At 27.1% G+C, this 25,000-nt stretch overlaps 1 protein-coding gene across 1 annotated transcript in view; it reads right to left on the bottom strand.

Annotated features, from left to right (window-relative positions):
• The window catches only part of LOC107456488 (homeodomain-interacting protein kinase 2), a 56,161-nt gene that overhangs the window by 30,526 nt on the left and 635 nt on the right, over positions 1 to 25,000 (bottom strand). The window contains exons 2-7 of the mRNA XM_071184420.1: positions 8,367 to 8,440; positions 7,210 to 7,379; positions 5,373 to 5,654; positions 3,447 to 3,651; positions 766 to 1,027; positions 556 to 679 (exon numbers count right to left, since the gene is read on the bottom strand). Of these exons, the coding sequence (XP_071040521.1) occupies positions 556 to 679; positions 766 to 878 (237 nt within the window). The 5' untranslated portion in view covers positions 879 to 1,027; positions 3,447 to 3,651; positions 5,373 to 5,654; positions 7,210 to 7,379; positions 8,367 to 8,440. The remainder of the gene's footprint in view (positions 1 to 555; positions 680 to 765; positions 1,028 to 3,446; positions 3,652 to 5,372; positions 5,655 to 7,209; positions 7,380 to 8,366; positions 8,441 to 25,000) is intronic.

The raw sequence follows: 25,000 nt of genomic DNA, 5'->3' as shown, positions 1-25,000 counted from the left end.
TATTTTTTAATAAACTAGCCCATGTTGAAAAAGAAATATCTTTCTATATATATTTATATATAAATCTTCATGAAATAAAGTCCTATCATTTTATATTAACAAAAGATTCACAAGAAGCACCATCGTAGTAAAGTAGTTTTCAAAAGGACAGTCAAATAACAGAAAAAAGAAAACTTAATTCTTATAACAAGACATTGTCAAAAACAAATGTAATAAGATGAAACTTCAAATTTTCTCTTTTTTTAATCTACTTTTTAAGAGTGATAATAAGAAATAAAGTTGATTGCCTTAAGTGGCAATACAAAATAAATATAATTTGATTGAAAATATAACACACAATATTTATTTATTTATAACACTTTAAAATGTTTCAATTTTCCATTAAATTAGACATTTAAATGGGATAAATAAACTCACTCTATTCTAGAGTATGTATTGCAGTAATAGAACAGTAATGACTAATATATCATAAATCAAATGTTTTCTTCACATGCGTGCACATTCATCGATAAAAGTAAGTTTGAGAATATCCAAAATGGGAAAATATTGACATACTTGATCATATTCAGATGATCCAGGATATAAGGGCCAACCAAGAAATAATTCGGCAATTACACAACCCAATGACCACATATCAATCGCCTCACAAAAAGGTAAACCTAAAATAATCTCAGGAGCTCTGCAAGTAGGAAAAAAAAAAACTTGTTTTAAAAAAATGACACAAAGGACAGATTAACATATAATAATAATAAATAATAGTCATGCCTGTAATAACGGGACTGCAAATAAGTAGAACAAACAGCTTTCGAAACGTGACTGGCGGATCCAAAATCTATGACTTTGACACGAAAAGGATTACGGCCAGGTTCAACTAACATTATGTTTTCAGGTTTTAAATCTGCATGAATGAGACCCAGTTGCTGAAAAATAAGATAAATGAACAAGATAAAAAAGAGATTAGACTACATTTTTTACAAATAAATTTATTTTTGTGGCAGGAAGAACTTCTCTTTGATCACATATTTTCCTTTCCTGAATTTAAATTAACTTTCATCCTTAAAGTGTATTCATTTAAATAGAAATATTATTAATAAAATACAAGGTTGATAGTACACAGGATCTCGTCTCAAATCAAAGAAATTTCCAACTTATAATATTTAATATGCTGATAAATGGTTTCATTTATGTGTTATTTAAAAATGATTATTTATTCAAATGGATAAGGAAACTTTTGGGATAAATTAAATTTTTAGCAATTAATCAATTAGAAATAAAATATATTGGCAAATGAAATAATAATGAATATAAACTAAATCAAAATACCAGTCGTCTCAATTACCTTTATATTTCATTAATATCTGGCTTATTTATTATTTTTCCTGTTTTAATAACCTGCATACTGTTAGTAAAATTTTATTTAATTTTGCTTTTATCTTTAAAGCAATATAAAGAATTGGTAAGAATAAAGGTGCAATTTTTTTTATAAACAATGTGAGCAAGGTAACTTATGTCAATCGAAATACTTATTTCTTACACCAGTCATGTTGTCTGCAGAGCAGTATATATTTAAGCTTTTTGGACTGAAGAACCAAGAACTTATTTTATTAATGCAAATGTTAATTATAAGTTTTAGTTAATCAGGGTTGGCAAGGTTTAAGACAGAATGGATTAATCCACGGTTTAAACCATCCTCTCCAAAACCATTTGTCCAAAACTGTCTTAAACTGTCCAAAACCCTTTTACTCAAATTATTTCACAATTTTATCTGAACAATATTTAAGAGGTAAACTAAACATACAACCAATAACATATTGATAATTAAATATACTAGAGAATATTTGTTTTTAAAAGTATAATGTTTTATTAATATTGTTTGACTCTTCAATTTAAACAAAGGAAGATTAATCAGTAATCAAGTTCAATTGGTTCTTCTCATTCAATAGTACATAACTGAAGTTTGGCCTTGCCATACAGGTTAAAATATTAGGGACTAAGTGCTTGGTTTGTCATAAACAGGTTTATTTATTTATTGTACTATTCAAGAATACTTTCATTTCATTCATGTTCAATTCTTTTAGCATAGTGGTGATACATCACCAGTGTCAGTAACTAAATCTGATGTTATGTCCTTCAAAACTGTTAATACATTTTTTAGTTATTTTGTATTTTCAATTTAAACTAGTATATAAATAGAAATTTTTTTTTTTTAAAAATAGATGTCTTTTTTATCATCCTGTAATGCAGATTTTATAAAAAAATTTAAAAAAAATATAGTGAAAAATAAAAGGTGAACAAATTTAGTATTTTTTTTAAGAATTTTTTTTATTTTTAATATTGCCATATTTATCCTTATGCAAAAATATTATTTATCAGTATTAAAAGCATATTTATATTTAAAGGATTAGGTATTCACTTTTGTTGTTCAATGAATTGTGGAGCTTCAAAAATTATAAACATTTTCCTATTATACTATTTTCTTTTAATAAGTTATAGTAAATTGTATAAAAAATATCAAATATTTATTGATACACGCAATTATTATGTGTACAATAGTTACACCTATAAAATTTTTACCTTTTACCAAAGTTCAAGGTTTTGGACACTTTAAGACAGTTTTACCCAGTTTAGGACAGTTTTACCAGTTTAGGACAGTTTTACCCAGTTTAAGACAGGGTTTCCGCTACGGTAGCTTTTTTCGCAAAATGCGAAGACCCCTCAAAAATGCTAAAATTCAACAAAGCATTTTCGCATTTTTGCTAAAGGATTTTACTACATTCCATTAAAAAAAAGCTTACTGATAGATTGGGAGATTTGGATAAAATCGAAATGTTCAATATATTTATACCTAGCAGGATGCCCCATAGNGGTGGTCAATTTAGACAGGTTCCACTGTATATATATAAAAGTTTATTTTAGTCTTTCGGTTGATTTCTGAAACCTATTCCCATAATTTTAAATTGGAGCAATCCTTGATGCATATTTTTTTTAAACATATCTGCTAAATTTACAGGGCATCACAAAAATAAACAAATAAAAAATATAATTGCAGCAAAAGGTGGACTTTATTCTCATTAGCATAACTATTTGATTTATTAAAGAAGCTGCTAATTTAAACTTATTCGTTTTAATAATAAAAATATCAGTTACAATCATCAATATAAAGTATAACATTTTTAATAAATAATATTAAAATTTTCAAATAAATTCTCTTTAACCATTTCAGCACTAAGCTTTCATACTAGCATATACAGCATTTTGATTAACATAGAAAATAAAAAAAAATTCTGTTGGTCAAATAAGGAGAAAAGAGCAAAAAACCTTTGTAAAAACGCCTTTAGGGAAAACTATGCTTTTTAAGGTAATGATTTGTAAATTATTTTCCAATTTCATTTTATAATATCAATCTCAAATGTTCATGTTCAATTAAAAATAAATAAATAAAGCACGAAAGATGGTATTTGGATTTTAAAATTAGAAGTTCAGCTCCAATAAAGTGAACACTTAAAATTGTTATACCTCGTCAGCATTTTCTTGACTTAATCTGTGAAGAATGCTGACTTCAATTTGACCTTGCCGTGCATACGAAGGATGATTTTTTAATATCTTGATGGCAACAATCTCATTGGTCCCTTTCTTCCAGCACTTAACCACCTGAAATAAATGTAAATATTATAAACAATAAAAAAATATAAGGTTTTTTAAAATCTTTGTTTATCAAAGAATTAAGAGTCATAAATTGTATTGCATAAAATAATAAAAAAAAATTTTTGAGATTAATGTTGCTTTGACACTCAAATTTTACTTGCCACCTAGTATCAATTCCACCAAAATTTTTAAGAACAAATTCTAAACATAACTAATAAACTAGGTTGGATTTTTGCTGTAAAAGAAAATCTGCTCCTCCTGGGATGTTAGGAGAAACTGGATGAAATGGAAAATGACCAATACAGTTGCTTAACAATAAGTTTTGTTAAAAATTCCTCATATTTAAACAAATTAAATTTAATACAGTATCAGGAAGTTAAGCTATTTGTAATTGTGAATTAAATATTTTTCTTCTTATCTTTTAGTAAAGTGCATGTCTAGAACAGAAATTTGTTAATTCAGTTGTTATTAAAATTTGATTATGTTATTTTAACAGTTCTTGATGTAATCATAAAGTAGATTTTAATATACATTATGCAAAAATTTGAAAACTCATAAAGCATAAAATATGCTTAAGAAATTCATTAAATTTCCTCAATAGTTGCTTTTTAGTTTTCAATTAATTAAAGATTGATGCATTAAATAGCTGGAAAATTAAAATTATTAAAATCAGATTTCAATTATATACTGTTTAAAAACTGTTCTAATATTTGAAATTTTCTTTTGAAAAAGGGTTTCTTCCACTTGTGTTGGAAGAAGCTAGTTATTCCTGCAAATGAATAAGTTTTTTTTTATAACATGCATGTTTTAGGAATTTAATTAGGTGTTTTTTCATTTACTGCTAAAAACATTAAGTTAATTTTGTCAAAATTGTTTAACATGTTCTCTCTCATAAAAAGTGAATTTTTAAAAATCGCTAACTGCAATTTTGTATCAAATAAAGTTTCAAATTTATTAGAGCTTTTTACTATGAACTTTCCTTTTTTTAAAAATTTATTACTTAGCTCAAAATTACTTATTCGTTTATTTAATAATAAATACATTTTCAGAGGTAAGAGTTATGCAACAACATTTACCTTAATTTAAATGCAAGAGATTTTTTTGTTTTTTTGTGTGTGTACAGTAAAATTTTTCAACATAGATTAAACTGGTTTTAAAATCGAAAAAATTATTATTTTATAATAAATACAGTATGTTCCATATATAATATGACTATCTTTAGAATATGATTACAAAATCCATGTCAAAAATTAAGTGAAACAAAAGCATATCTTAAAGACCCAACATTAACATTAAAGATATAAAAAAAGAAGAAAAAAAACTATCTTAGAATCAAATAAATCACTACTGAGGAAGACAGTAAGGTAGATATTAAATCTATTTGATTGCCTTAGATCAATCTGCTCAGGTGTAATTTTATATTCAGGTAAGAGATAATAAAGAAATCAGGTAAGAGATAATAAAATATTAGAAAACCTCCAGGCTTAACCAGTCAAAAAGTGGTTTAGGAATTTTCAATACCAACTGTCTCACCAGTTCTTAAGACAGATTTCGGTAGTAGTATCCCCCATCCCCCTGCTTGCTCAATGATTAGTTTGGAACACAATGTATACATGCTTTTTGACAAAGATTCCAAAAATATATAATAATGACTCATTACGGAACAGCATGTGTACATTCCTTATTTCTAAAAAAGATTCTAAATAGAAAGAGGGATATTTATTTACCTGACCAAAGGTGCCCCTGCCAAGGAATTCCAGCACTTCATACTGGTTGGTAGGTGAATATAATACTTCATGTTGTACAAGTTGGTAGTCTCCCTCGCTGTTGGAGGAATTTGATTTTGCTGTGTTTGGCGCCGTGGTGATAAATTTATATACCTCTTATCTTGTTTGGTAGTTGTAGTTGTTGTGCTGTTTTGGGGGTTGATGAGAGTATTTATCAACCACGAGGGAAAGTGCAGAAGCATTGTCCACACCTTAAATGTCGCATATCAGACCACAAGGCACCTGTAAGAAAATTTCACATAAGACACCATCTATTCCAAATTAATTGAAAGAAAATTTTTTAAAATTAGTAGTAGTTGGTAAGTTACATGTCTATAACTCCAACACACATAAAATAACAAAGCAGATAAAGAAAAAAATATATTTTGAGACTAATTAAAAAAAATAATAATAATAATAGCAGAATAATATTTATTTTAACTAAGACAGATAACAAGTTTTTGATTTAAAAAAGAGGTTCCATAATCTAAACTTAGGTTTCTGACAATAAAAATTTGTAAGTTTTTTTAGAACTAGTTGCTAGATTTAGAGGTCTTAACTATCTGATTTTAGGCTTGTTCATTTTTTTTACAGGAAAACAAAAGTTTCAATGATGGATTGGAAAGTGCGTTTGATGATTTTAAAATTTTGTAGCATATGGTTAGCTACAAAAGGATGCAGTACTTCAAGCAGGAGAAATTGTTTACGTTATATCACATGGTTTCCTGTTTGTGGCAGGATTTTGACGCAGTAATTTTTTTCTAATTAATACATCATTTAAATGAAAGGTCGATTGTTTTTGTTGTTTCTAAATAGAAAAAAATGACAACAAATTTTTTTTATTTTCATTTTATTTTGATAACGATATTTGATTGATTTTAGATATCAGGTACATAACAAAACTCTTAATAGTGAAGGGGGGGGGAAGAAAAAAAATTGCAAACATTTGGTCAAAAATGTATCAAGCATTTAATCAGTATATAATCTGTAAATAGAGTGATAGTCAGAGCTCATTCTAGGCAGGGTAAACAGGGCGCAGCACCCTGCTGCCCTTTTAGTCAAAAGAATCCACCCTGTTGCCCCTGAAGTAAATTAGTGCCCAGATGTGATAGACTCCATACCCTTTTTGCCCTTTCTTTCTTCAACCCTTCTTTATTTTTCCCCCTAATTCTACAATGGATTTCTTAAACTTTTGTTATTTTTAACTCTTTTTATTTAGTTTGTCATTGGTGTCGATACATAGATTTATATGGGAAAGGAAAAATAGCCATCACACTCCCTTGTTGCACTTGTCTTTGAAAGTTTGCAGTTATTTCCACTATCATTAAATCATTGTTATTAATCATTTTAATTATTAAATCGTAATTACAGACACTTAAAAACATACATTTATTATTTTATTAATATATGCATACATTTTTACTAAGCAAATTAGCTCATTAACTCGATATATATGTTAATTTACTAATAAAAATTAGTAATTAATATGATTGCTTTGCTACTTTCAGTAAAGTAAAAAAAACTTTTTTTACCAATTGACAATGTTTTTTAATAGAACGGGTAAAGCCCATAGGAAGAAATTATTGCTTTTTTAGAATAATAATGCCCTTTTTTTAAACTTTTGCACCATGCCCTTTTTTCAGCCTAGAATGAGCTCTGGTGATAGTTAATCGATTTGTTAATGCTAATTGAAGCTTATAATAAGAACACAAAATAACTGGGTAAGTATTATAGCACATGAAAAAAGCTTGGATTTTTAGCAGTGATGAGAGCAACAAACCAAGAAAGAAGTTCAAACCTCAGAAGTTTCCTCTTGACAAAACAGTCTGGCCATTTTGCTTCGATTGCTCGTACAAAAGTAGTGAACATAACACATTTATGTTGTGTTGTGGGAAAGTGAGTGGAGAATCTTTAGACACAGAAACACTTCAGGTCTCATAGGTAGCAGTACGATTGAGGGACATGACACTACAAGTACAATAAGCAATATTAAACAAAACAATAAGAAACATAACATTATTTTTAGCTTATAAATTTACTTTAAAAAAAACTTATAATAAAAAAATATGACCTATCTTTTTCAGTTATACTTAGTTCTGTTATTGCAAGCCACTATTTTATAAAATTTTTTAGGATTCTAAAAATGGGGGGGGGGGAATTGTTAATATAATAAATATTAACAAGGGTATAAGAATAAATTTAGGATTTTTAATAAAAAGCAAATAAGTATTTCTAGGAAATTTCTGCCTTCAGAAATAAAAACAGGACTTCACTTGTTACTTATGTATTATTCTTTAATATTTAAAAATAATACATCAGTAGCTCAATTTAGAAACAAGAAATATTAACGTTTGATAAAAGGATAAAAATAATCAAGTTAAATTGATTTTATTTCCCATGAGCAAGAATAACCACTCCAAACTTTACCAACGTTAAGCAATAAACCTGAAAAGTTTTTTTTTTGGAACGGAATTGTTTGTTTATACGCGGGGCACAGCTCATTTAGTACACACACAAAGTAAAAATTTTGACATAAACTAGGAGAGGTAAAAAAAAAGTGCCACATACAGAAAAAAAAAAAAAACTATCAAATATTATTGTATTACATGTCTATTATATTGATACATGTCTGTCAAATCTTAAAAACTTTTTAAATACTCTAATGGATGCTTATTTTTGAGTGCTTGAAATAATCTGATTTTCATTACCATTTTCATATTTTTTGAAGCCAACAATGCTTTGAATCAAGTATAATTCAATTTCAGTTTCTTGGGATTATTTCATATTATTAATTCTACTATTATTTAAACAGTATATTTTATTTAGCAATAACATGCAATTCTGATTAGAAACTAAATATCTAATATTCTTCAGTAAAAAGATTTTTTCAAAAATAAAAGTTATCTAACGTAAGAAACAAAAGCCCAAACAATAGGTATAATTAAAATTACTTACTAATAATATTAACGCTCGTTCTTCTTTCTTAATCTCTTGAATGCTTCATTGCAGTTATGTTAAACTAAAAGAGTCTGAAAAAAAAACTTACCATTATTTAAATAACATTCATTTTACAATAAATAAGCAAAAAAAAAAAAAAAAAAATTTTACAANAAAAAAAAAAAAAAAAAAAAAAAAAAAAAAAAAATTGGACAATAAGATGGACAAATAGGTGAAATAACGGACAAATGGTTAACATTTTTGTTTAAATGTAGTCAGGGGTCTGTCTAAGTTTTTCTGAGAGGTACCTAATTTGTGAAAATTTAGACATAATTTGTGAAAAGTTAAAAATTATATTAAAAAATCAACACAAAAATATGGATTTAACGTTTCTTAAGGGATACAAAAATAAAATTTTAAGAAAAAGAATTTTGTGGAACTACCGTTTTTCCTAAAATTGAATTTGTGAAACTACCATTTTTCCAAAGTTGAATTTGTGAAGGTACCGCTAAACGGTAGTAAATTCGGCCTGGACAGACCCCTGGTAGTACAACATGTAAAGGGTTTTATACAGGAAGCCTGAGATGAAAACTCCTAATTTGTAATGGCTGTAATACAAAACGTATTTGATACATAAAGATATGAGTGCATGAATAAATAATATTAATATTTTTAAAAAAAATTTACTTATGTAAATGTAAATCATATGCACGTTGCTTCTTCTCAACAAAGTCAAACACACACCTGCCACATTGTTGTATCAAAAATAAAGTGGAATGCTCCGAATTAAATTTTCGTTGGACCACTTTAAAACAAGTATTAGTAGTCCCCCAGACCTACAATTGATGATATGCTGTTTCTTTCTCTCTTTTTTGATTTTCGGTTTCATGCTTTGGTTTGCGTTTTTGTCACAAATAGTTTATTGTAATTGAGATATTACACATATTTTGTATTGAAAATTTTTTTAAAATTTAAATTCCCTTTATAAAGAAACCTAAAACAGACATGTAAAAGCACAGGTGAAAATGTGTACGGACTAGCAATACCTTATTGGTTATTAGTGACTGAAGTTTCTTAATTTCTTCTTTGGAGAAAGTTACACAAATAGCAGTAACAGGGTTCCCACTTAATTTCAATGTAAATACAGGCCATATTTCATTATATAACATGCGAATTTTCATTAGAAAACTATGAATTTTAATTTGTATTGATTATTATTATGGGAATATGTGAGCAAAAAATATTATAGAATGGAAACATGGAAAAGTTTTGCTAAAATGTGGAATTTTTAGAAAAAAATAATTGTAATAGATACTCGAATCATTTAACTCGAATCTCAATAACTCAGTGTTTCCCAAAGTGTGGTACACGTACCCCTAGGGGTACGCTCTTGCAACGAGCAAAACCTTTCAAAAAATTTTATTTCAAAACAAAGCTAGCCATAAAAATTTAAGATTACGTATTTTTCTATTGGCTATTTTTTGCAGAGTTAACATTTAATAATTATAATAATTAATGGTGTCAACAGCCAGTAGTGATTTTTAACTTTGGTGTAATTTTTTACAGTAAAAAATACATTCGTATTTTAATTAGTGGTACACAGCGTTACAAAAAATTTAGAAAGGGTACACAAAAGTCATACGTCTGGGAAACACTGCAATAACTTACTACTGTAACTGACAATTCTAAGAGAGGTTATTGCTAATGATGATGGAATTTTCTAGGTTCTTGTAAAAAAATGCCACTTTCCATAACTATTCCCCGCTTTTCAGTGTAAAAATAAAATTCCTTGACAATTCCAGGATATTGTTTCGGACTAACCAGAGGAAGTAGCAGATTTAATAAATAGGTAGAATTTTTTTTTTTAAAGTCACCTTGTTTATTTCCATATTCGTTTAATTTCATTAAACTAAAAATACTACATAATCTTTTTCGTGTCTACAGTTTTTAGAGTTAAAAAGTGTTTAGATTCTTTTTTTCCTTTTGGTTGAGAAGCAGTTAAATTATGCAACTACCTAACATATCAAAAATACTAGCTTTATTATTTTCATGCATTAAAGTCTTAGAAAACAATTTATGATGCACAATTCATTTGTGTTATGTTGTGATTTAGAAACCTGTTGCATTTTGTGTAGTTAATGTACTTTCTTCTTTATTTAGAATAAGTTTAACTTTAATGTTGAAGGAAACAAAAAGAAAATTTAACTCTTTATTTATTTTAGAAAATTTGACATCCCTTTTCTTCAACCTATTATTATTTGTTTTTTTGAAAGAATCAACTGATTTTTCACTTGTCATGTTGGAAGAGAATTTTTTTTTTTTTTTAAACAATAAAACTTTGGCTGAAACCTTGGCAGAAGTCTTATCAAAACTAGTTTAAAATATCTCGCAAAGATTAAAATAATGAAGTAACTACTACACGATTAATACTTTTGCTATTTTGTTCACATATATATAGTTCTTTTTTGGAAAATACAAGTTTATAAAATTAAAATCATGCTATTGCCAAACTTGGTTTAAGCAACATTGAGTATAACAAGTTAGTTTAACCTAAATTAACAAAAAGAGAGAGAAAGATTTTAACTGCAAAATTTAGGTTATAGGGGAAAAAAAAAACATAAAACTTTAAAGTCAAAACATGAAACATCAAATTATGCTTTTAAAATTTTTAATAATTACATAAGACTACATCAGTATCATATTTAAAACGGAATTTTGTGATATTTCATTGAAATTATTTGTCATACAATAAGTTTGTTTCACCTCATATCATTTGAAAGTAAATTATTTCACCGAAAAAAAGAAAGTAATATTATCTTATAGAGATGTCCTAGCCTCAATTAACTGTACAGAACAACTTAATAAAGTGCTATTTGTAATACAAATATAGTTTTACATTCGAACAATAAAAAAATATATTAAAGAAATATCAAAAATCTTTTTATTTTAATTTGTTGCAGTGACTACGATTATGCAAAATTCTTTATTATTCCTTTCATAGACTTGAAGAGAAAACTTTGTAAGCTCTTTATTTTCGAATAGTTCATAAACATTGATAATGTGACTTTTAACCGTTTCATAACATAATAAGCTTTCGATAGCAATTCTCTTTTCCTACGTCATAAATACTGAAAATTTAAATCAAACACAACAACAGAACGTAGTAAAATAAACTCATAAGTTTGATTTATGAAGCATTTGATTAAGCTACTGTAAATTCACAATAAAATTCAATCTAAATTATACAAAAAGACAAACATTTATAGCTATTTTTAATCTGTTCAGAAAATAGTTTTAATTTATAATTAGCGAAAAAATATTGGCATCAAAAATACAAGATTTTCAGTCAGAATTTAGTCCTGTCCTAATCAATAACAATTTTTCTTAAAATTCCCTTCATAATCAGATGTGACGCAAATTCTAACAAAAATATAAACCAATACGTTTTTATTCATTTATCATTATTATTTTTTTAATACTCCATCATTCCAAAGAGCATAGTAGAACGGAAAAATACGTTTATCCATCCCTAACAACCAGATAGCGAACTTCCCTTACCCCTTTCCCCACACCTCCAACAGACAACGGCGCAAATCTTGCACTGACACGGGTTTTGTATTTGTATACGAGCAAACTACCAGGAAATGTTGAAATCCAAGGGAAACCACATAGTAGAGGTTATTTCTTTGCTTGGCGGGTTCTAGCTTTTTATTTTTTATCAATTGACTTAGTATGGCTTCGTTACGTAAAAAGTAACTTACCGCGGGCTATAACACACGCCGTTGCGTTCTTTTTAATGACGAGTCTACTTTTTTTTTCTTTCTGACACCTCTTTATAAGAGAATGTCAGAACATCTAAATCAACTGGATAAATTTGCTTAGAATTATTGCTTCATATGTGAAAAGTTTAGACAAATTAAATAAATAATCGAATAAAAGTTGCATTGTTAATGACAAATGAAAATAAAATGAAAATTCGATTTTAAAAACAATTTTTACACCACCAATTATTCAAGAGATAAGATTTTCGATTTTTTAAACTAAAATTGTGCATTGTTTAATGGTTATTGATGACTTTTATATGGGAAAGGTGAAATTATACGTTTCATATTAAATTGGAAAAAAAGCTTCATTTCGCAAAAGAAGCAGGAAAAAAAAACAAAACACTGCTGCTTTATAGACAAGAAAAATATTAAGGGTTACATAGCCGAAAAAAGTTGCGAACCGTTTTATAGATCGTTACTGCAGTAAAGCGAAAAAGGAAAATAATAAACAAACGAATAAACATCAGTCTTCATTTTAAAGTACATTTAAAAAGCTGAGCAACGCAATTTTCAAAATTTATAATCACTTGTTGATTGATTAGTGATTATAAAAAATAAAAGTTAAATAGCGGAGAAGTTTCCGCTGCATTTTATAAACCTATTAAGGAAAATCTCTTCGCGCCTTTAGTTAATCTGTCTGTAAAAAGTATTAATTTGTATTTTCCATCACTTATTCCAAATAAGCTGACTCGCTTTATAAAGTATTTAAAATCTAATCTGTTTTTAATTCCTTTGCTTTCATTTATTTATTTATTATTTTTTTTCCGTTTGCTTTAAAATGATACATTATAACAAAAGAGCTAAACGATAGATTATGTTAAGTAGTACATATTTTGATAACACTTAACAGTGGATTAGGAACATATTATGGCCGGTTGTAAGCATATTAAGGTAACATATTTTCACACATAAATGAAAATGTATTTTAAAAATTCTTTATTTTTTAAACACACGTGTAAAAAATAATGTTACATCATAACTGAAAAACATCGTAAGTGGTAAATTTCATTTTGAAAACAAGTTAAGATTGATTGCAATTCGGAACATGTTTATGGCTTACTTTAAGCATAAAACGTTTATTTAATTGCCGGGCATAAAATATATTTTAAAAATTTGCTAAACATACGTAAAACATTGTTGCTTTACAATTGAAGAACAAGTTAAAGGATAAATGGCATAAAATTACAAGGTGTAAGAACATGGCCAGGTGCAAACATAAAATATTAATTTATTCTGCCAAGAACAGCTTCCAAACGTTTTACTAAGGTCAGAGTTATGAAAATTGTTAAAAGATAACTTAATATTCTTCAAAAAATTCAAATTCTTCAATTATATAAGGAGGAAATGAACGAAAGCAGTTATGTTTTGCGAAATTAAGATAGAAGTAAGACGGTTTTTTCTCTCTTTCCAATATAAAATGACATTTTATACTGGAATATTTAAATATTTTNAAATTGTTAAAAGATAACTTATTATTCTTCAAAAAATTCAAATTCTTCAATTATATAAGGAGGAAATGAACGAAAGCAGTTATGTTTTGTGAAATTAAGATAGAAGTAAGACGGTTTTTTCTCTCTTTCCAATATAAAATGACATTTTATACTGGAATATTTAAATATTTTTCTAAAAACACTTAACTAAAAGTAGCATCATTAAAATTGTAATATATTTGTTTTTTGAAACATGTTAAATAACATTTCAAAACATAAAAAAGCAATTTCGTTATACATTAGAACAATACGTCGCTATTTTATCAGCTGCGCCATTAAATATTAGTCCTATAAAAAAATTGAAAGTTATGAATGTCTTTAGATTTATTCCATAAAACAATATAACATAATAAAAAGCTTATCAGTAATTAGATAGCAGAAAATACACAACCTTTTAAAAAAAAACATACGAGGAAATTCTTTTTTTTTCTCGAATAAAAATAATGCCTAGAAAAATAGATAATTTCCAACAGGAAGCAAGATTTAACGATATCATTACAATGGACTTTCCCTTACGAAATGGTTTATCGTCTTCTTTGAATACTCGAAGAATCATTCGGATATAGATGGCAGTAAATAAAGATAAAGGGAAACCCCAGGTATTGAATTTTATGTTTGGTAAAAGTTACATAGCATAATTTCAAAGTTGTCTCACAGAGATATTCTTATAGAATTAATTTATTTATATCGTATTCTTAAGATATGATTAAAGCTATGCTTTTGGGAGAAAGAGAGAGGTGGGAGACAAGGTAACTAAATAATATCTTATTTAAGTTCCTAAAAAAAAAATTTGATTAAGAAATTAAGAGGTTTAAAAAATAAATCCATATAAAGTTATGAAATAACACTAAATAGGGGTAACCATACTTTTTATAGATAAATTTTAGTAATGTGGTTCTTACATAATTTCAAATTGACGGAATTTTTTTCTTTCTTTTAATATGCAGATTTGTAAAAGTAGGTTCAGCAAAACCATAACCAGCTTTTCGGGGAAAACAAGATAATTGAGATTTATCCTATTTAATGAAATGATGACACAAGAAATTTTCTTAAATTAATTAAACGGTTACAAAAAACAACACAAAAATGATAACACTAACAATTTTAAGATAGAGGACGTTTTTGATTTTTTGTTATCGCCTTATCTTAAAATACATCGAAGAGAAAAAAAAAAATTATTTTAAACATCTACTAACTATTTTTTTGGGGGGAAATAAAATAAGCAGCAAGAACTAAAGTCTAAATTTAAAATAAATAAATATATAATAATAATGATAAAAAAAAATATCGTGAGCAAAACTTTACACGCACTGTCAATGGTTAAGATGTGAAACTTTTCGTTGATTCGCAACTCCTTTTAAAACAAAAATTTTTACGCGCGCGTTTTGAGGAAAAAAAAAAAAGAGTTTACAATGATTACAAACAAAGACAAGTTTAATCTAACTTAAAAAATAAATAAGTTACAATTTTTTTTACTTTTTAAAAAAAGCTCCATTAGAACAGATTTTTTTTTCTTCCCCCAGTACAGGAGGTTCATGAAAGAAAGTAGTTTTCAGCAAACATTTATGATGATGAAATTAATCTCATTTTTATTCTAGAAATTGTATCCAGTACAAAGTGGTTGAGATGACAGAAAAAATGGAAAATAATATGTTTTTCACAAGATGCAATAGAGGACGTCCTTCACCCCTGAATAAATAATAAATGGCAACACATCAGAGAAAGGGGGGAAGATGGGGAGGAGGAGGAGAGAGAGAAAGACACGTGATTTGTGTTTACATGACCCAGGTGAAATTCAGGGACAAGATAGAGTTGGGCAAAATGAATGGTCAAAAGTTTCGCAACTGATCAATCAAGTTAAATACGAATAGCGCGTGGAATCGGTTAGTTCAAACGCTCGATTCGCAAAACTTAGAATCAGTTCCGAAATAGATCTACGGAATCTATTCATATTTTATGAGATACGAATGGAAAAAAAAATTAGAGTGTAAATATATTATCTAAGTTGAGTCTTCGGAAAAAGTTTAACTAATACCCACACACCCGATGTTTATGGTGCAAGAATCTATGGAATTTCTGGCTGTAATTCAGCAGAAGAAAATTGGTTTAAAAAAATGAATAAATAAACAAAATGAAAAAGCTGGGCGAAATATATACACATATAAGAAAATACCATAATTATTAGTAAAATTCAGTTAAAAATATTCACATTATTTATAATATCGCATCGAATTTTTTTATTAAAAAAATATTACACTTTTAGAAAAAAAAAAATACATAGCTACCGACATGCAAAGGAATAATAATTATGTAGATTTTGCGGAATAATGTCAATGGTGTGTTAAACTATTGCTTAATATCTAAAACGTTTTAAACACAAGAATTTTTCGAATTTTAAAGACAATAAAGTACAAAAACTACATTCCAAATATTAACTAAAATTGACAGGAATTATTTTTACTATTTTATATTTATTTTGGAATTCATTAATTTTAATAACAGATATTAAAACACTTTAGATAGTTATAAAATATTTTTCAATTAATTAATTAAATAAATAAAAAATGAAATTGGTGAAAAATGAAAATTTTACAATTACAAGAAAAGCTACAAACTGATTTTTTTAAAATTCGACTAACTTAATTATTTAGCAGTACTACTTATTCAGCTGCTTAAGCAAACAATCAATGAACTGAGTAAAAAATCTATCCCGATTTCTTTTTCTTTCAATTTTAGGGAATTTTCAGAAATAGATCAAAACCAGGAGAATCTTTGATTAAACGAAACTGGTTAAATTAGGTAATCATTTGAAGGAAAAAAAATGGTATTTTTTTTTAAGTACTAGGAGGCTCCGCCCCCTGCTCGCTAACGCTCGCCAACCCCCGAGAATTGCTACACAATCCTATGTGGTTCACGCCGTGAACCATGGCTCGCTACGCTTGCTTGCCAATGAACACAATGTTCTAGCACAAAGACAGTATATTATCATCAAAGACATAGTATTTTATCACCAAAGACATAGTATTGTACTTATGTAGAAGAATTCTACCAATNTTAAACTCAATTTTCAATATGTTTAATCGTATTAAGTTTAACAACCGAACAGATTGCTGAGAAGTTATAATTATTATTTTGGATTTTTCAACAACTAGTAGTATCACATTATTTACAAGAAACCCTTTTTAGTTGTAATCTTTCGCAGCGAATTTTAAATTAAGAGCACTTATATTTTCCATTAGGCTTATAAGTTAGGAGTTATATGAAACAGTTAAAACTTTTTAATCCACAAACAAAAAACCAAATAAAAATCTAGATAGAAATTACTTTATCTTGGCTCAGTTAAAAAAAAAATTACAAAGGAAGTTAAGTATTCTTTCAATACTTGCTTCGGTTGAGCCTATATTTGTACATGAAACAGATCCCTGATGAAACAGACAGTAGCGAAAAAATAGACTTGTTGATATTCATCTTTTTTTTTTTTTGTTAACTAAGAGACGAAATTTTGTAATCACCTTTAATAAAGTCTTTCGATCGAAACCTTAAAAAAAAATCGAATTCGCTAATGAAATGTTAAAAGTATCATTAAAATTAGCCTATATTATGATTACAGTTCTTTTCAACCAAGCAAGGATAAGAAAAAAACTACGCAATGACTCAAATACCCCTTCCACAAATCCCTCTTGTGTTGCCAAAGCACTCAGTTCAGCTTCCTTGGCGACGAAAGTTTCCCGCACCTTCGCTGCAGTGACGTCAACATTCAGTTGTTTAGTTGTTACTAAGGTCACCTCTTTCCTAACGCATTTGCAATGCTTCTTAGCATTTATTTGTTTTATATTTTACTTTTTTAATCAACTTGGAAACAAAAAAAAATCTGGGAGTGTCACTAATACCTTTTTCATCTTTACTATGAATAAAAAAGACGGGGGAAAAAATCAATCTATCTTTGAAAAAATAAAAACATCGAAATCACTAATAAAACAAGTGGTTGTCGCGGGAATCAAGCTAATCGCTTATAGAACATTTAACAAATGTTTGAAAGACGTTTTTATTTTTTAGACGTTTAATTGTTGAGTTAAATTTAATTATAAAAGGAAAATAAAAAGTAGAAAAAAGTTCGTATTAGTTAGAGTACCCGCTTTTTCGGTCAATCACCCAGGTAGACGCTTGCCCACTGGTCGGAATTGGGACAAAGCAGGTACAGGTGAAGTGATGGACAATACACGCTACGAGACCATCACAATCATAGAATTTTATAAATAAATAAGCAGCGAATAAAAATACTGCTCTTTTTTAAAACTTCGTTTAAGACACTGTTTTATTAGAAATTTGGATATGGTCTTCAGCCCCCATCCCCGGAAGTAATTAACACTTTACATTTGGGATATTTAAGAGCATGTAGGAAAAAATAAAATAAAGCGATAATAACTAAATTAAAATAAAAGATATAAACTGCTTAAAAAACAACAAAAATATTAATAAACTAGTGAACAATAACTTACTAGATATTAAAAATCTACCGGGACATGGAATTATTTCGTTAACGAACAAGCAAAATTTATAGATCATTAATAAGGATAGAGCCAATAGAGAACTGATAGATTACTTTTTAATACATTCAGCAGAAGAAAAAAAGTTATACAAGAAAAATAAACGCAATAATTAAAAAATCGCATCAAGCAAAAATAGAATGATAAGAAATAAAATGTCGGGTTACAAGCTATTTTTTGACCGCAAATTAAAAAAAATTAAATTTAAAAAAAAATCAATCTCCGACGAATCTAAACAGCATAGATTTGTTACAAGTAGTTAAGAAAAATTCCTGAAATATATTTGTCAAAATTAAGTCTTATACATATTTATTACCACCATATTTAACTTTTTCGACGAGCAAGCGGGAATAAACAATCAACAAAAACACGTGATTCCGTAACCCATCTCGTTAACCTGAAAAATCCATACTATAAATACTTTAAAACAAACCTATTTATCGTTTTTCCTTTATCGATATAAACTTTTGTTTTAAAATAGGATAGGATATACGTATATATCTTTAAAACCCAAACTAATTTAAAATAATTGAAAAGAGTTAAGGTTATAACGATGGAATTACTTTAAATTTCATACCATTATTGACTTAAGATAGTGTATAAAAAAATTACATGCAAGACATTTTATCTAAATGAACCAATTCAACCGAATTCATCTTTATCTTCGCGATAGTGTATCATTTACACTGTAATGTTCTTTACTTTCTCTCTTCTATTCAACTTATCCCTTCTACCTTTTACCAAAGATCAAAAATGTGAATAGAAGAAAAAAAATAATAACTTCATCTTATCTAGTGCAGTGAAAATTATGTAAAAACGAATTAACCATTCTGGAACATTAGAAGCATGTTATATTTAACTTTTCATTTTCGTAGCATCAAAATTGAAAGAAAGAAAGAAAAAAAAAGCTCCGTTCGAAAGGCTGCCATTAGAAATGACATATTAGAACAACGAATATCTCGATTTAAAATTCGATTAATCAAAAAATATATATATATAAATATATATAAACGTATCAAAGAAACACTTACGCAATTATTATCAATAACTTACGATTATTACTAATAAATAAATAAATAATTAAAATTTAAGAATTAAAAACTGAGACGGAATTTAAAATTGAATGAGCGCGAATACGAAAAAAGGTTGATTGAATTTTCGGAAAACTTACTCCATCGTACGCGTAAAATGGGCAGTATCCTTTTCCTTTATACATTATTAATATACGAACTTTCGTTTAACGCTAAAAAATTCTGCGTTTTTCAAGAGGTTGGGAAACTATCTAAAACTACTACACCATCCGGCTCAGATAGCAGAAAAAAATTTGAGAGCTGTTACTAGTCAGTCAGTGGTCGAAATTTAGATTGACGATCAATTCCCTACAAATAATAAATATCGATATAAACTGCGTTTGCAGCAGGTCGATGAGAAACCTTTATCATTCAGCATAGAGCTCCAATTGAGATTTGATTGCTGGAGTTAGACGGAAAGTAACCGAAATTTGATTGCAAAACAACACCTTACAGACACAAAAGGAAAGTAAATAAAAACACCGTAATAAGAAAGAATGCATTCTTCCAAATTACGTAAAAATTTAAAAAAGAAAAAAAAAGTAACAGTAACGATCTTCCTAAAACACTTTCTGAGAATTGTAGGTAATTTAAGATAAAAACAACCCTTTCACAATTATATAATGTTTTTTTTTTTTTTTTTTAAATATTATTATTTATCTTTGCCTGCTAATTTAGCTTGCCCTTTTATGACAAATACTATTACAGTTGGCAAAAAACAAATATGGGCAGATGTATTTTGCCGCAGACTCAGAAGATTCCGGTTTGCCTGTCATTAGTTTCTTTTCCGCTTACACCCTGCTTCTTTAATGGAAAACGAACACAGCTTCCTGCCGTTTAGCATACTTTATTCTAAGTTGTATATACAATGATAGAACAGGAAATATCAGATTGGTTTGTTAGCTCTACTTTCCTTAGTTTTTTTTTTCTTCTTTTTACCACAACTGAATTTTACCTCTCTCAAATCGACGAATATCCGTTACAACTAAATATATAAATTTAAATTCTAGCATGAAAGTGGAATAAAAGTTTGCTAGCACAAATAAAAAAATTCGTCTTGTTAGTAGTAATTTTAGATTCTTGGCTTATAAGCAAAACATCAGAAATTATTTTAGAAATAAAATTTAAATAAAAAAAAAAACTCTTATTGGTGCATAATTTAATTTAGCTATAATATAGAAATAATGTGTATTTCTTTCATTAAAACAACATACCACTACTTGTCAATAAACATGGGTTAATAGTTTTCATCGGAGCATTTCCATTTTCCCCATGGTTCTTACTAGCAAAAATCTTTTAAAAATAAAAACCTAGTTCTTACCATACATTGGAAAAACTGCTTTTTCCCAGCAAAAACCAAACTGAGGATTGCTGCAATCTGAGAGATAGGGTCACACCCAATAAAATTCGTTTATCCAAGGATTTTAACAATTATTTAAAATTTTTGTTTAATAAGTGCCGAAAATTCTTTCAATCGCTAAGCAGGGGTATGTCCAGACATTTTGTGAAAGGTTCGTTTTTGTAAAATTGTGAAAAAATTACTAGTAATTTGTGAATATAAAATAAACGTTAAGTCACATTCTTTCAACCAGGGTCCTGCTTTTATGAATTTGTGCAAATAGGGTCTGTTATTGCAGAAAACTTTTTCAAGGAACTGTAAACCGTAAAGAGATACAAGATTACGCTAAACACTGTAAAATTATAATAAAAAAAATTAAAATTTTAAAAAATAAATAGCAATTGCTGCTATTAAATTAGAGATGCAACATACAAATATTTGGTATTTAGCCTTTACTGCTGAACGCAGAAAATTCATTTCGGACGAATAAAGGAGGAAGCGTCGGTCGTTTACATCTGTCTTTCTTTGCCCCCACCTTTGAGAAGAATTCATTCGATTAACAAAACAATAATGAAAATAAACAAATTTGCGAAGGGTTCGATTAAAAGATAAACTATTTTGTGAAGGGTCCGTTTTTAAGTTAAAATATTTTGTGAAGGGTCTGTTCTTAAGAAAATATATTTTGTAAAGGGAAACAGACCCCTGCTAAGGTATACAATTTTTCTCATCGTTTTAAGGAACGTAATTTTAAAAGGCAAAATTTGTATAAAATTGGAAATTTAAAGATTTTTAAAAATTAAATGATGGTAATAGAAGCACGTGTATTTCAAAAAGAAATAAAAAGTTGAAGAGACACTTTGGATTAATCCTTTCAACTACCTATCTAGACATCTTTCACTAAAAAATTTAAACAGACATACTTCGCCTATATAGATATTGAAAATATTAAATCTTATCCCTTAAAAACACAGCCTTTTTATTCATATTCTATTTAAAGAAAAAAAGAAAAAAAAAATGATTTCACTGTTTAAATAATAACTACACAGTAGTCAAATTATCTGTGTTTAAAGGCTTAATTCTGATTACTATTACAATTATTTATTCTGGTTTACTTTTTATACCTTTCACTTTTTCATGGGGTACATTAATTAATTTTTAAGTGATTATAAACTTTAAAATTACATTTTGAATAAATACCTTTTTTACATTAAAAAATGCACCTTTAAATGTCTATTTCTCATAATTCACAGTTTAAATTATAGAAAAAGCTTTTAAACTGTTTACCCACTAATCATTTTTTAAAAAGGAAATTTATGAAATTTAGAGATACAATAAATTTTTTTTTGTTTAATTAAAGGTCAAATGGAAAAATAATTGAACATTACATTTAGAGATTTTCTTTCATCAAAAGTGAGTTAAAACTAATCTCACCACACTCCTCACTATAATTGTAACTCCAAAATACACGGATTATAATTTCCAGTGTTTATAATTCACAATTTTCATTTGCAGTATTGGACAACTCAATGATGCCTGACATTACATTTTGATAGATTTAAAAAAACAAACATCATATATAGCTTTTTAATAGCCTAATATTATTCTGAATATAGATAAAAATTATAAATATTTAATTTAGAATAAAAATATAAAATGCGACTGACATATGAAAAGGATATGGAGTAAAACATATTTTGAAATTCTTTTCCTACTAAGCAAACATGGGATAGTTTTTTTAAAAATATATTTTAAAAAATACTTAAAATTAAGAAGACACAATGAAAACACACATGAAATGACATACCAAAAGTGGTAAATAGAGAAAAAGCTCTTGTGACTGACGTTTAGGGTTGGGGGAAAAAACAGTTTTGTTTTTCTGTGGGTTCATTTAAAACAATATGACAAAGCCCTCAACAATATTTTAAGCCCTCAACTGAATTTAACTAAACCATTCGAAAGTATTTCATAGTATTTAACAATTCCTCTCAACTATTAATCAATGTTTTTAATAAACAATTAAAAAATATTCACTTTTTATATTAAATATGCAAACCTAATAATAATAATAAAAAAAAACTTAATGTGCGTTTACCTTACTATACAACTACTTAACATGCAAAATAAATACTCAGCATTTGAGTTATTTTATCAATATATGTTAAGAGTGATTAAATCATAACAAATACAATACAATACTTTTTTTTTTTTTACATTAACAGAATTTTTTTTTTCTAAATCTAATATAAAAAGTGTAAAACTTTAACAAGCATTGCATTTCTGCTTGATTTTAACAAGCATAGAGTTGCCTTTTGCGAAAAAAAAGTTTCTCTAACTTTAACTTTATTACGGAGCTTTCTCTCTAACTTTTTAATTTGCTCAATAACTACATTAGACATTAATACATTATTTGACTAATTTTAAAAGCAATTAGAAAATGGAATCAGTGACGCTTTATTTTATATCAAGCATTCTTAAAAACATTTTGTTCCAATCAGTTTACTTTTACAAGAAAATTATATCTGAGCAGTTAAAATTTATATTTATGTTTATTTAAAGAAATACTGATTCAAATCAGCATTTAAACATAAAATAGGAAAATTTTTATGAGAAAATGTAGTATTTCTTTATTTGGATCTCTCAAAATTAAAGCTATTTATATAAATAATAAAAAATTAAATTCTTAAAAAGTTTATTATATATATATAAAAAAAAAAATTTGGTTTAAACAACCAACGCTGCTGATGTTACAAATACGAGGTATATCAAAATTCTTACAACCCTTTTTTATTATTATTACAAAATATATAATAACTATAATTAGAATTTTTGACTTTGTCTCTAAAATAGTTAATAAAAAAACTAAGTAATTTGTTAATGGAGGGATTTACATCCCTAACATTAAATGTCTAAATTTTTTATGCTTTCCTCTGTATCATGGAATTGCCTTGGTATGATTAAAACTGTAGATATAGGTTAATTTTAAGTAATTGATAACCAAAATAATAGATAAATAACTACATGATCAACAAATAAAAGGAATGAATAACATTGAATATTGATAAATTCTATAGAAATAAATTTCACAAATCACTAAATGTTTTCATTATATTTTAACTAACAGAAACAGACAAAAGGTGTAAAATTTTAGCAGCAAAGTTCTAGAATTATTTTGACTAAATCCTATTTGCTCTGAAATAAAATAAAAAAAACTACTCAAAGACATACTTAATAAAGTTTTAATGGTATGGATAATAATTTTTTTGATTTTGCATTATATATGTCAAATATTCAATTACAAAAAGAAAAAATAAATAAATAAAAATAAACAAAAACAAATTAAACAAAAACTTTAAGGAAATAAATCCTTTAAATTGCAATTCCTACAACTTAATAAAACAAACACTGAAGCAGTGAATTACCATTGTAACCCTTTAATACAAAAATTAAATGGACAAACATAAAGTGATCAATTTTGCTTCCCCCTAAGAATCTTCCATACAATAAATAATACATTTAAAAAGTTAATTGTATGCACGTCCTGACATATATTTATTAAGATCAGAAATTTATAAAGACTATTTTAATATGGCAAATTCCTACAATTATTTACCAGGATAAAATTTAACTTATTTGTCAAAAACAATGGTTTACTTGATCACCACTCATTTCAGTCAAAAGAACATCCCAAAACATACATAACCATAAAAAAAGGTCTCTGGATAATTAACAAATCTCTCAAGAATTGCCCATGAAATTATGGTTTAATATTTGAAAATTAAAAATAAAGACGTAAAGCATAATTTTTTTTATTTTCCATTTATAAGAAAAACCCTCTCTTAGTTATCTCTGTAAAGGAGTGGTCTCATAGAGAAGTATATAATACTTTCAAATCACAGAAGACTGGGAAATTATGAAAATAGTTAGATTTCCCATCAGAGAAATGCCCTTTAAGGGTTAACTTTCTTCTTTTTACTACGTTAAAGTATTTTAAACAAATATTATATGTGTCAGTAACAAATAATTTTATCTAGTAGCAATGTATATAGAACTTAACAAAAATAGAGACAAAGCTTCATGCAAATATGTATAAATAACATATGTACGATAATAAGATGCTGAATTTGATATTATTATGTAAGATTAAATAAAATTTTACCTCAAATCCTAGAAACTATGCTTGTTACTTCAATTTTATATAAATAATTTGCAGAACGTATTGATTACACGAGCCAAGGTATGAAGCTAATAGCCATGAATTTATGTAAAAAGTAAAACTTAAAAATACAAAAACTATTTATGAAAATTAAAAGCATACTTTTAATTACAGTACTTTTAACACTACTTATATCTTTATAGACATCATTAGCAACTGCAATTAAGTC

This window comes from Parasteatoda tepidariorum, chromosome 8 (assembly GCF_043381705.1).
Source record: "Parasteatoda tepidariorum isolate YZ-2023 chromosome 8, CAS_Ptep_4.0, whole genome shotgun sequence".
Taxonomy (NCBI): domain Eukaryota; kingdom Metazoa; phylum Arthropoda; class Arachnida; order Araneae; family Theridiidae; genus Parasteatoda; species Parasteatoda tepidariorum.
The sequence above is the reverse complement of the archived record's forward strand: the minus strand, read 5'-3'. Positions and strand labels throughout refer to the sequence as shown.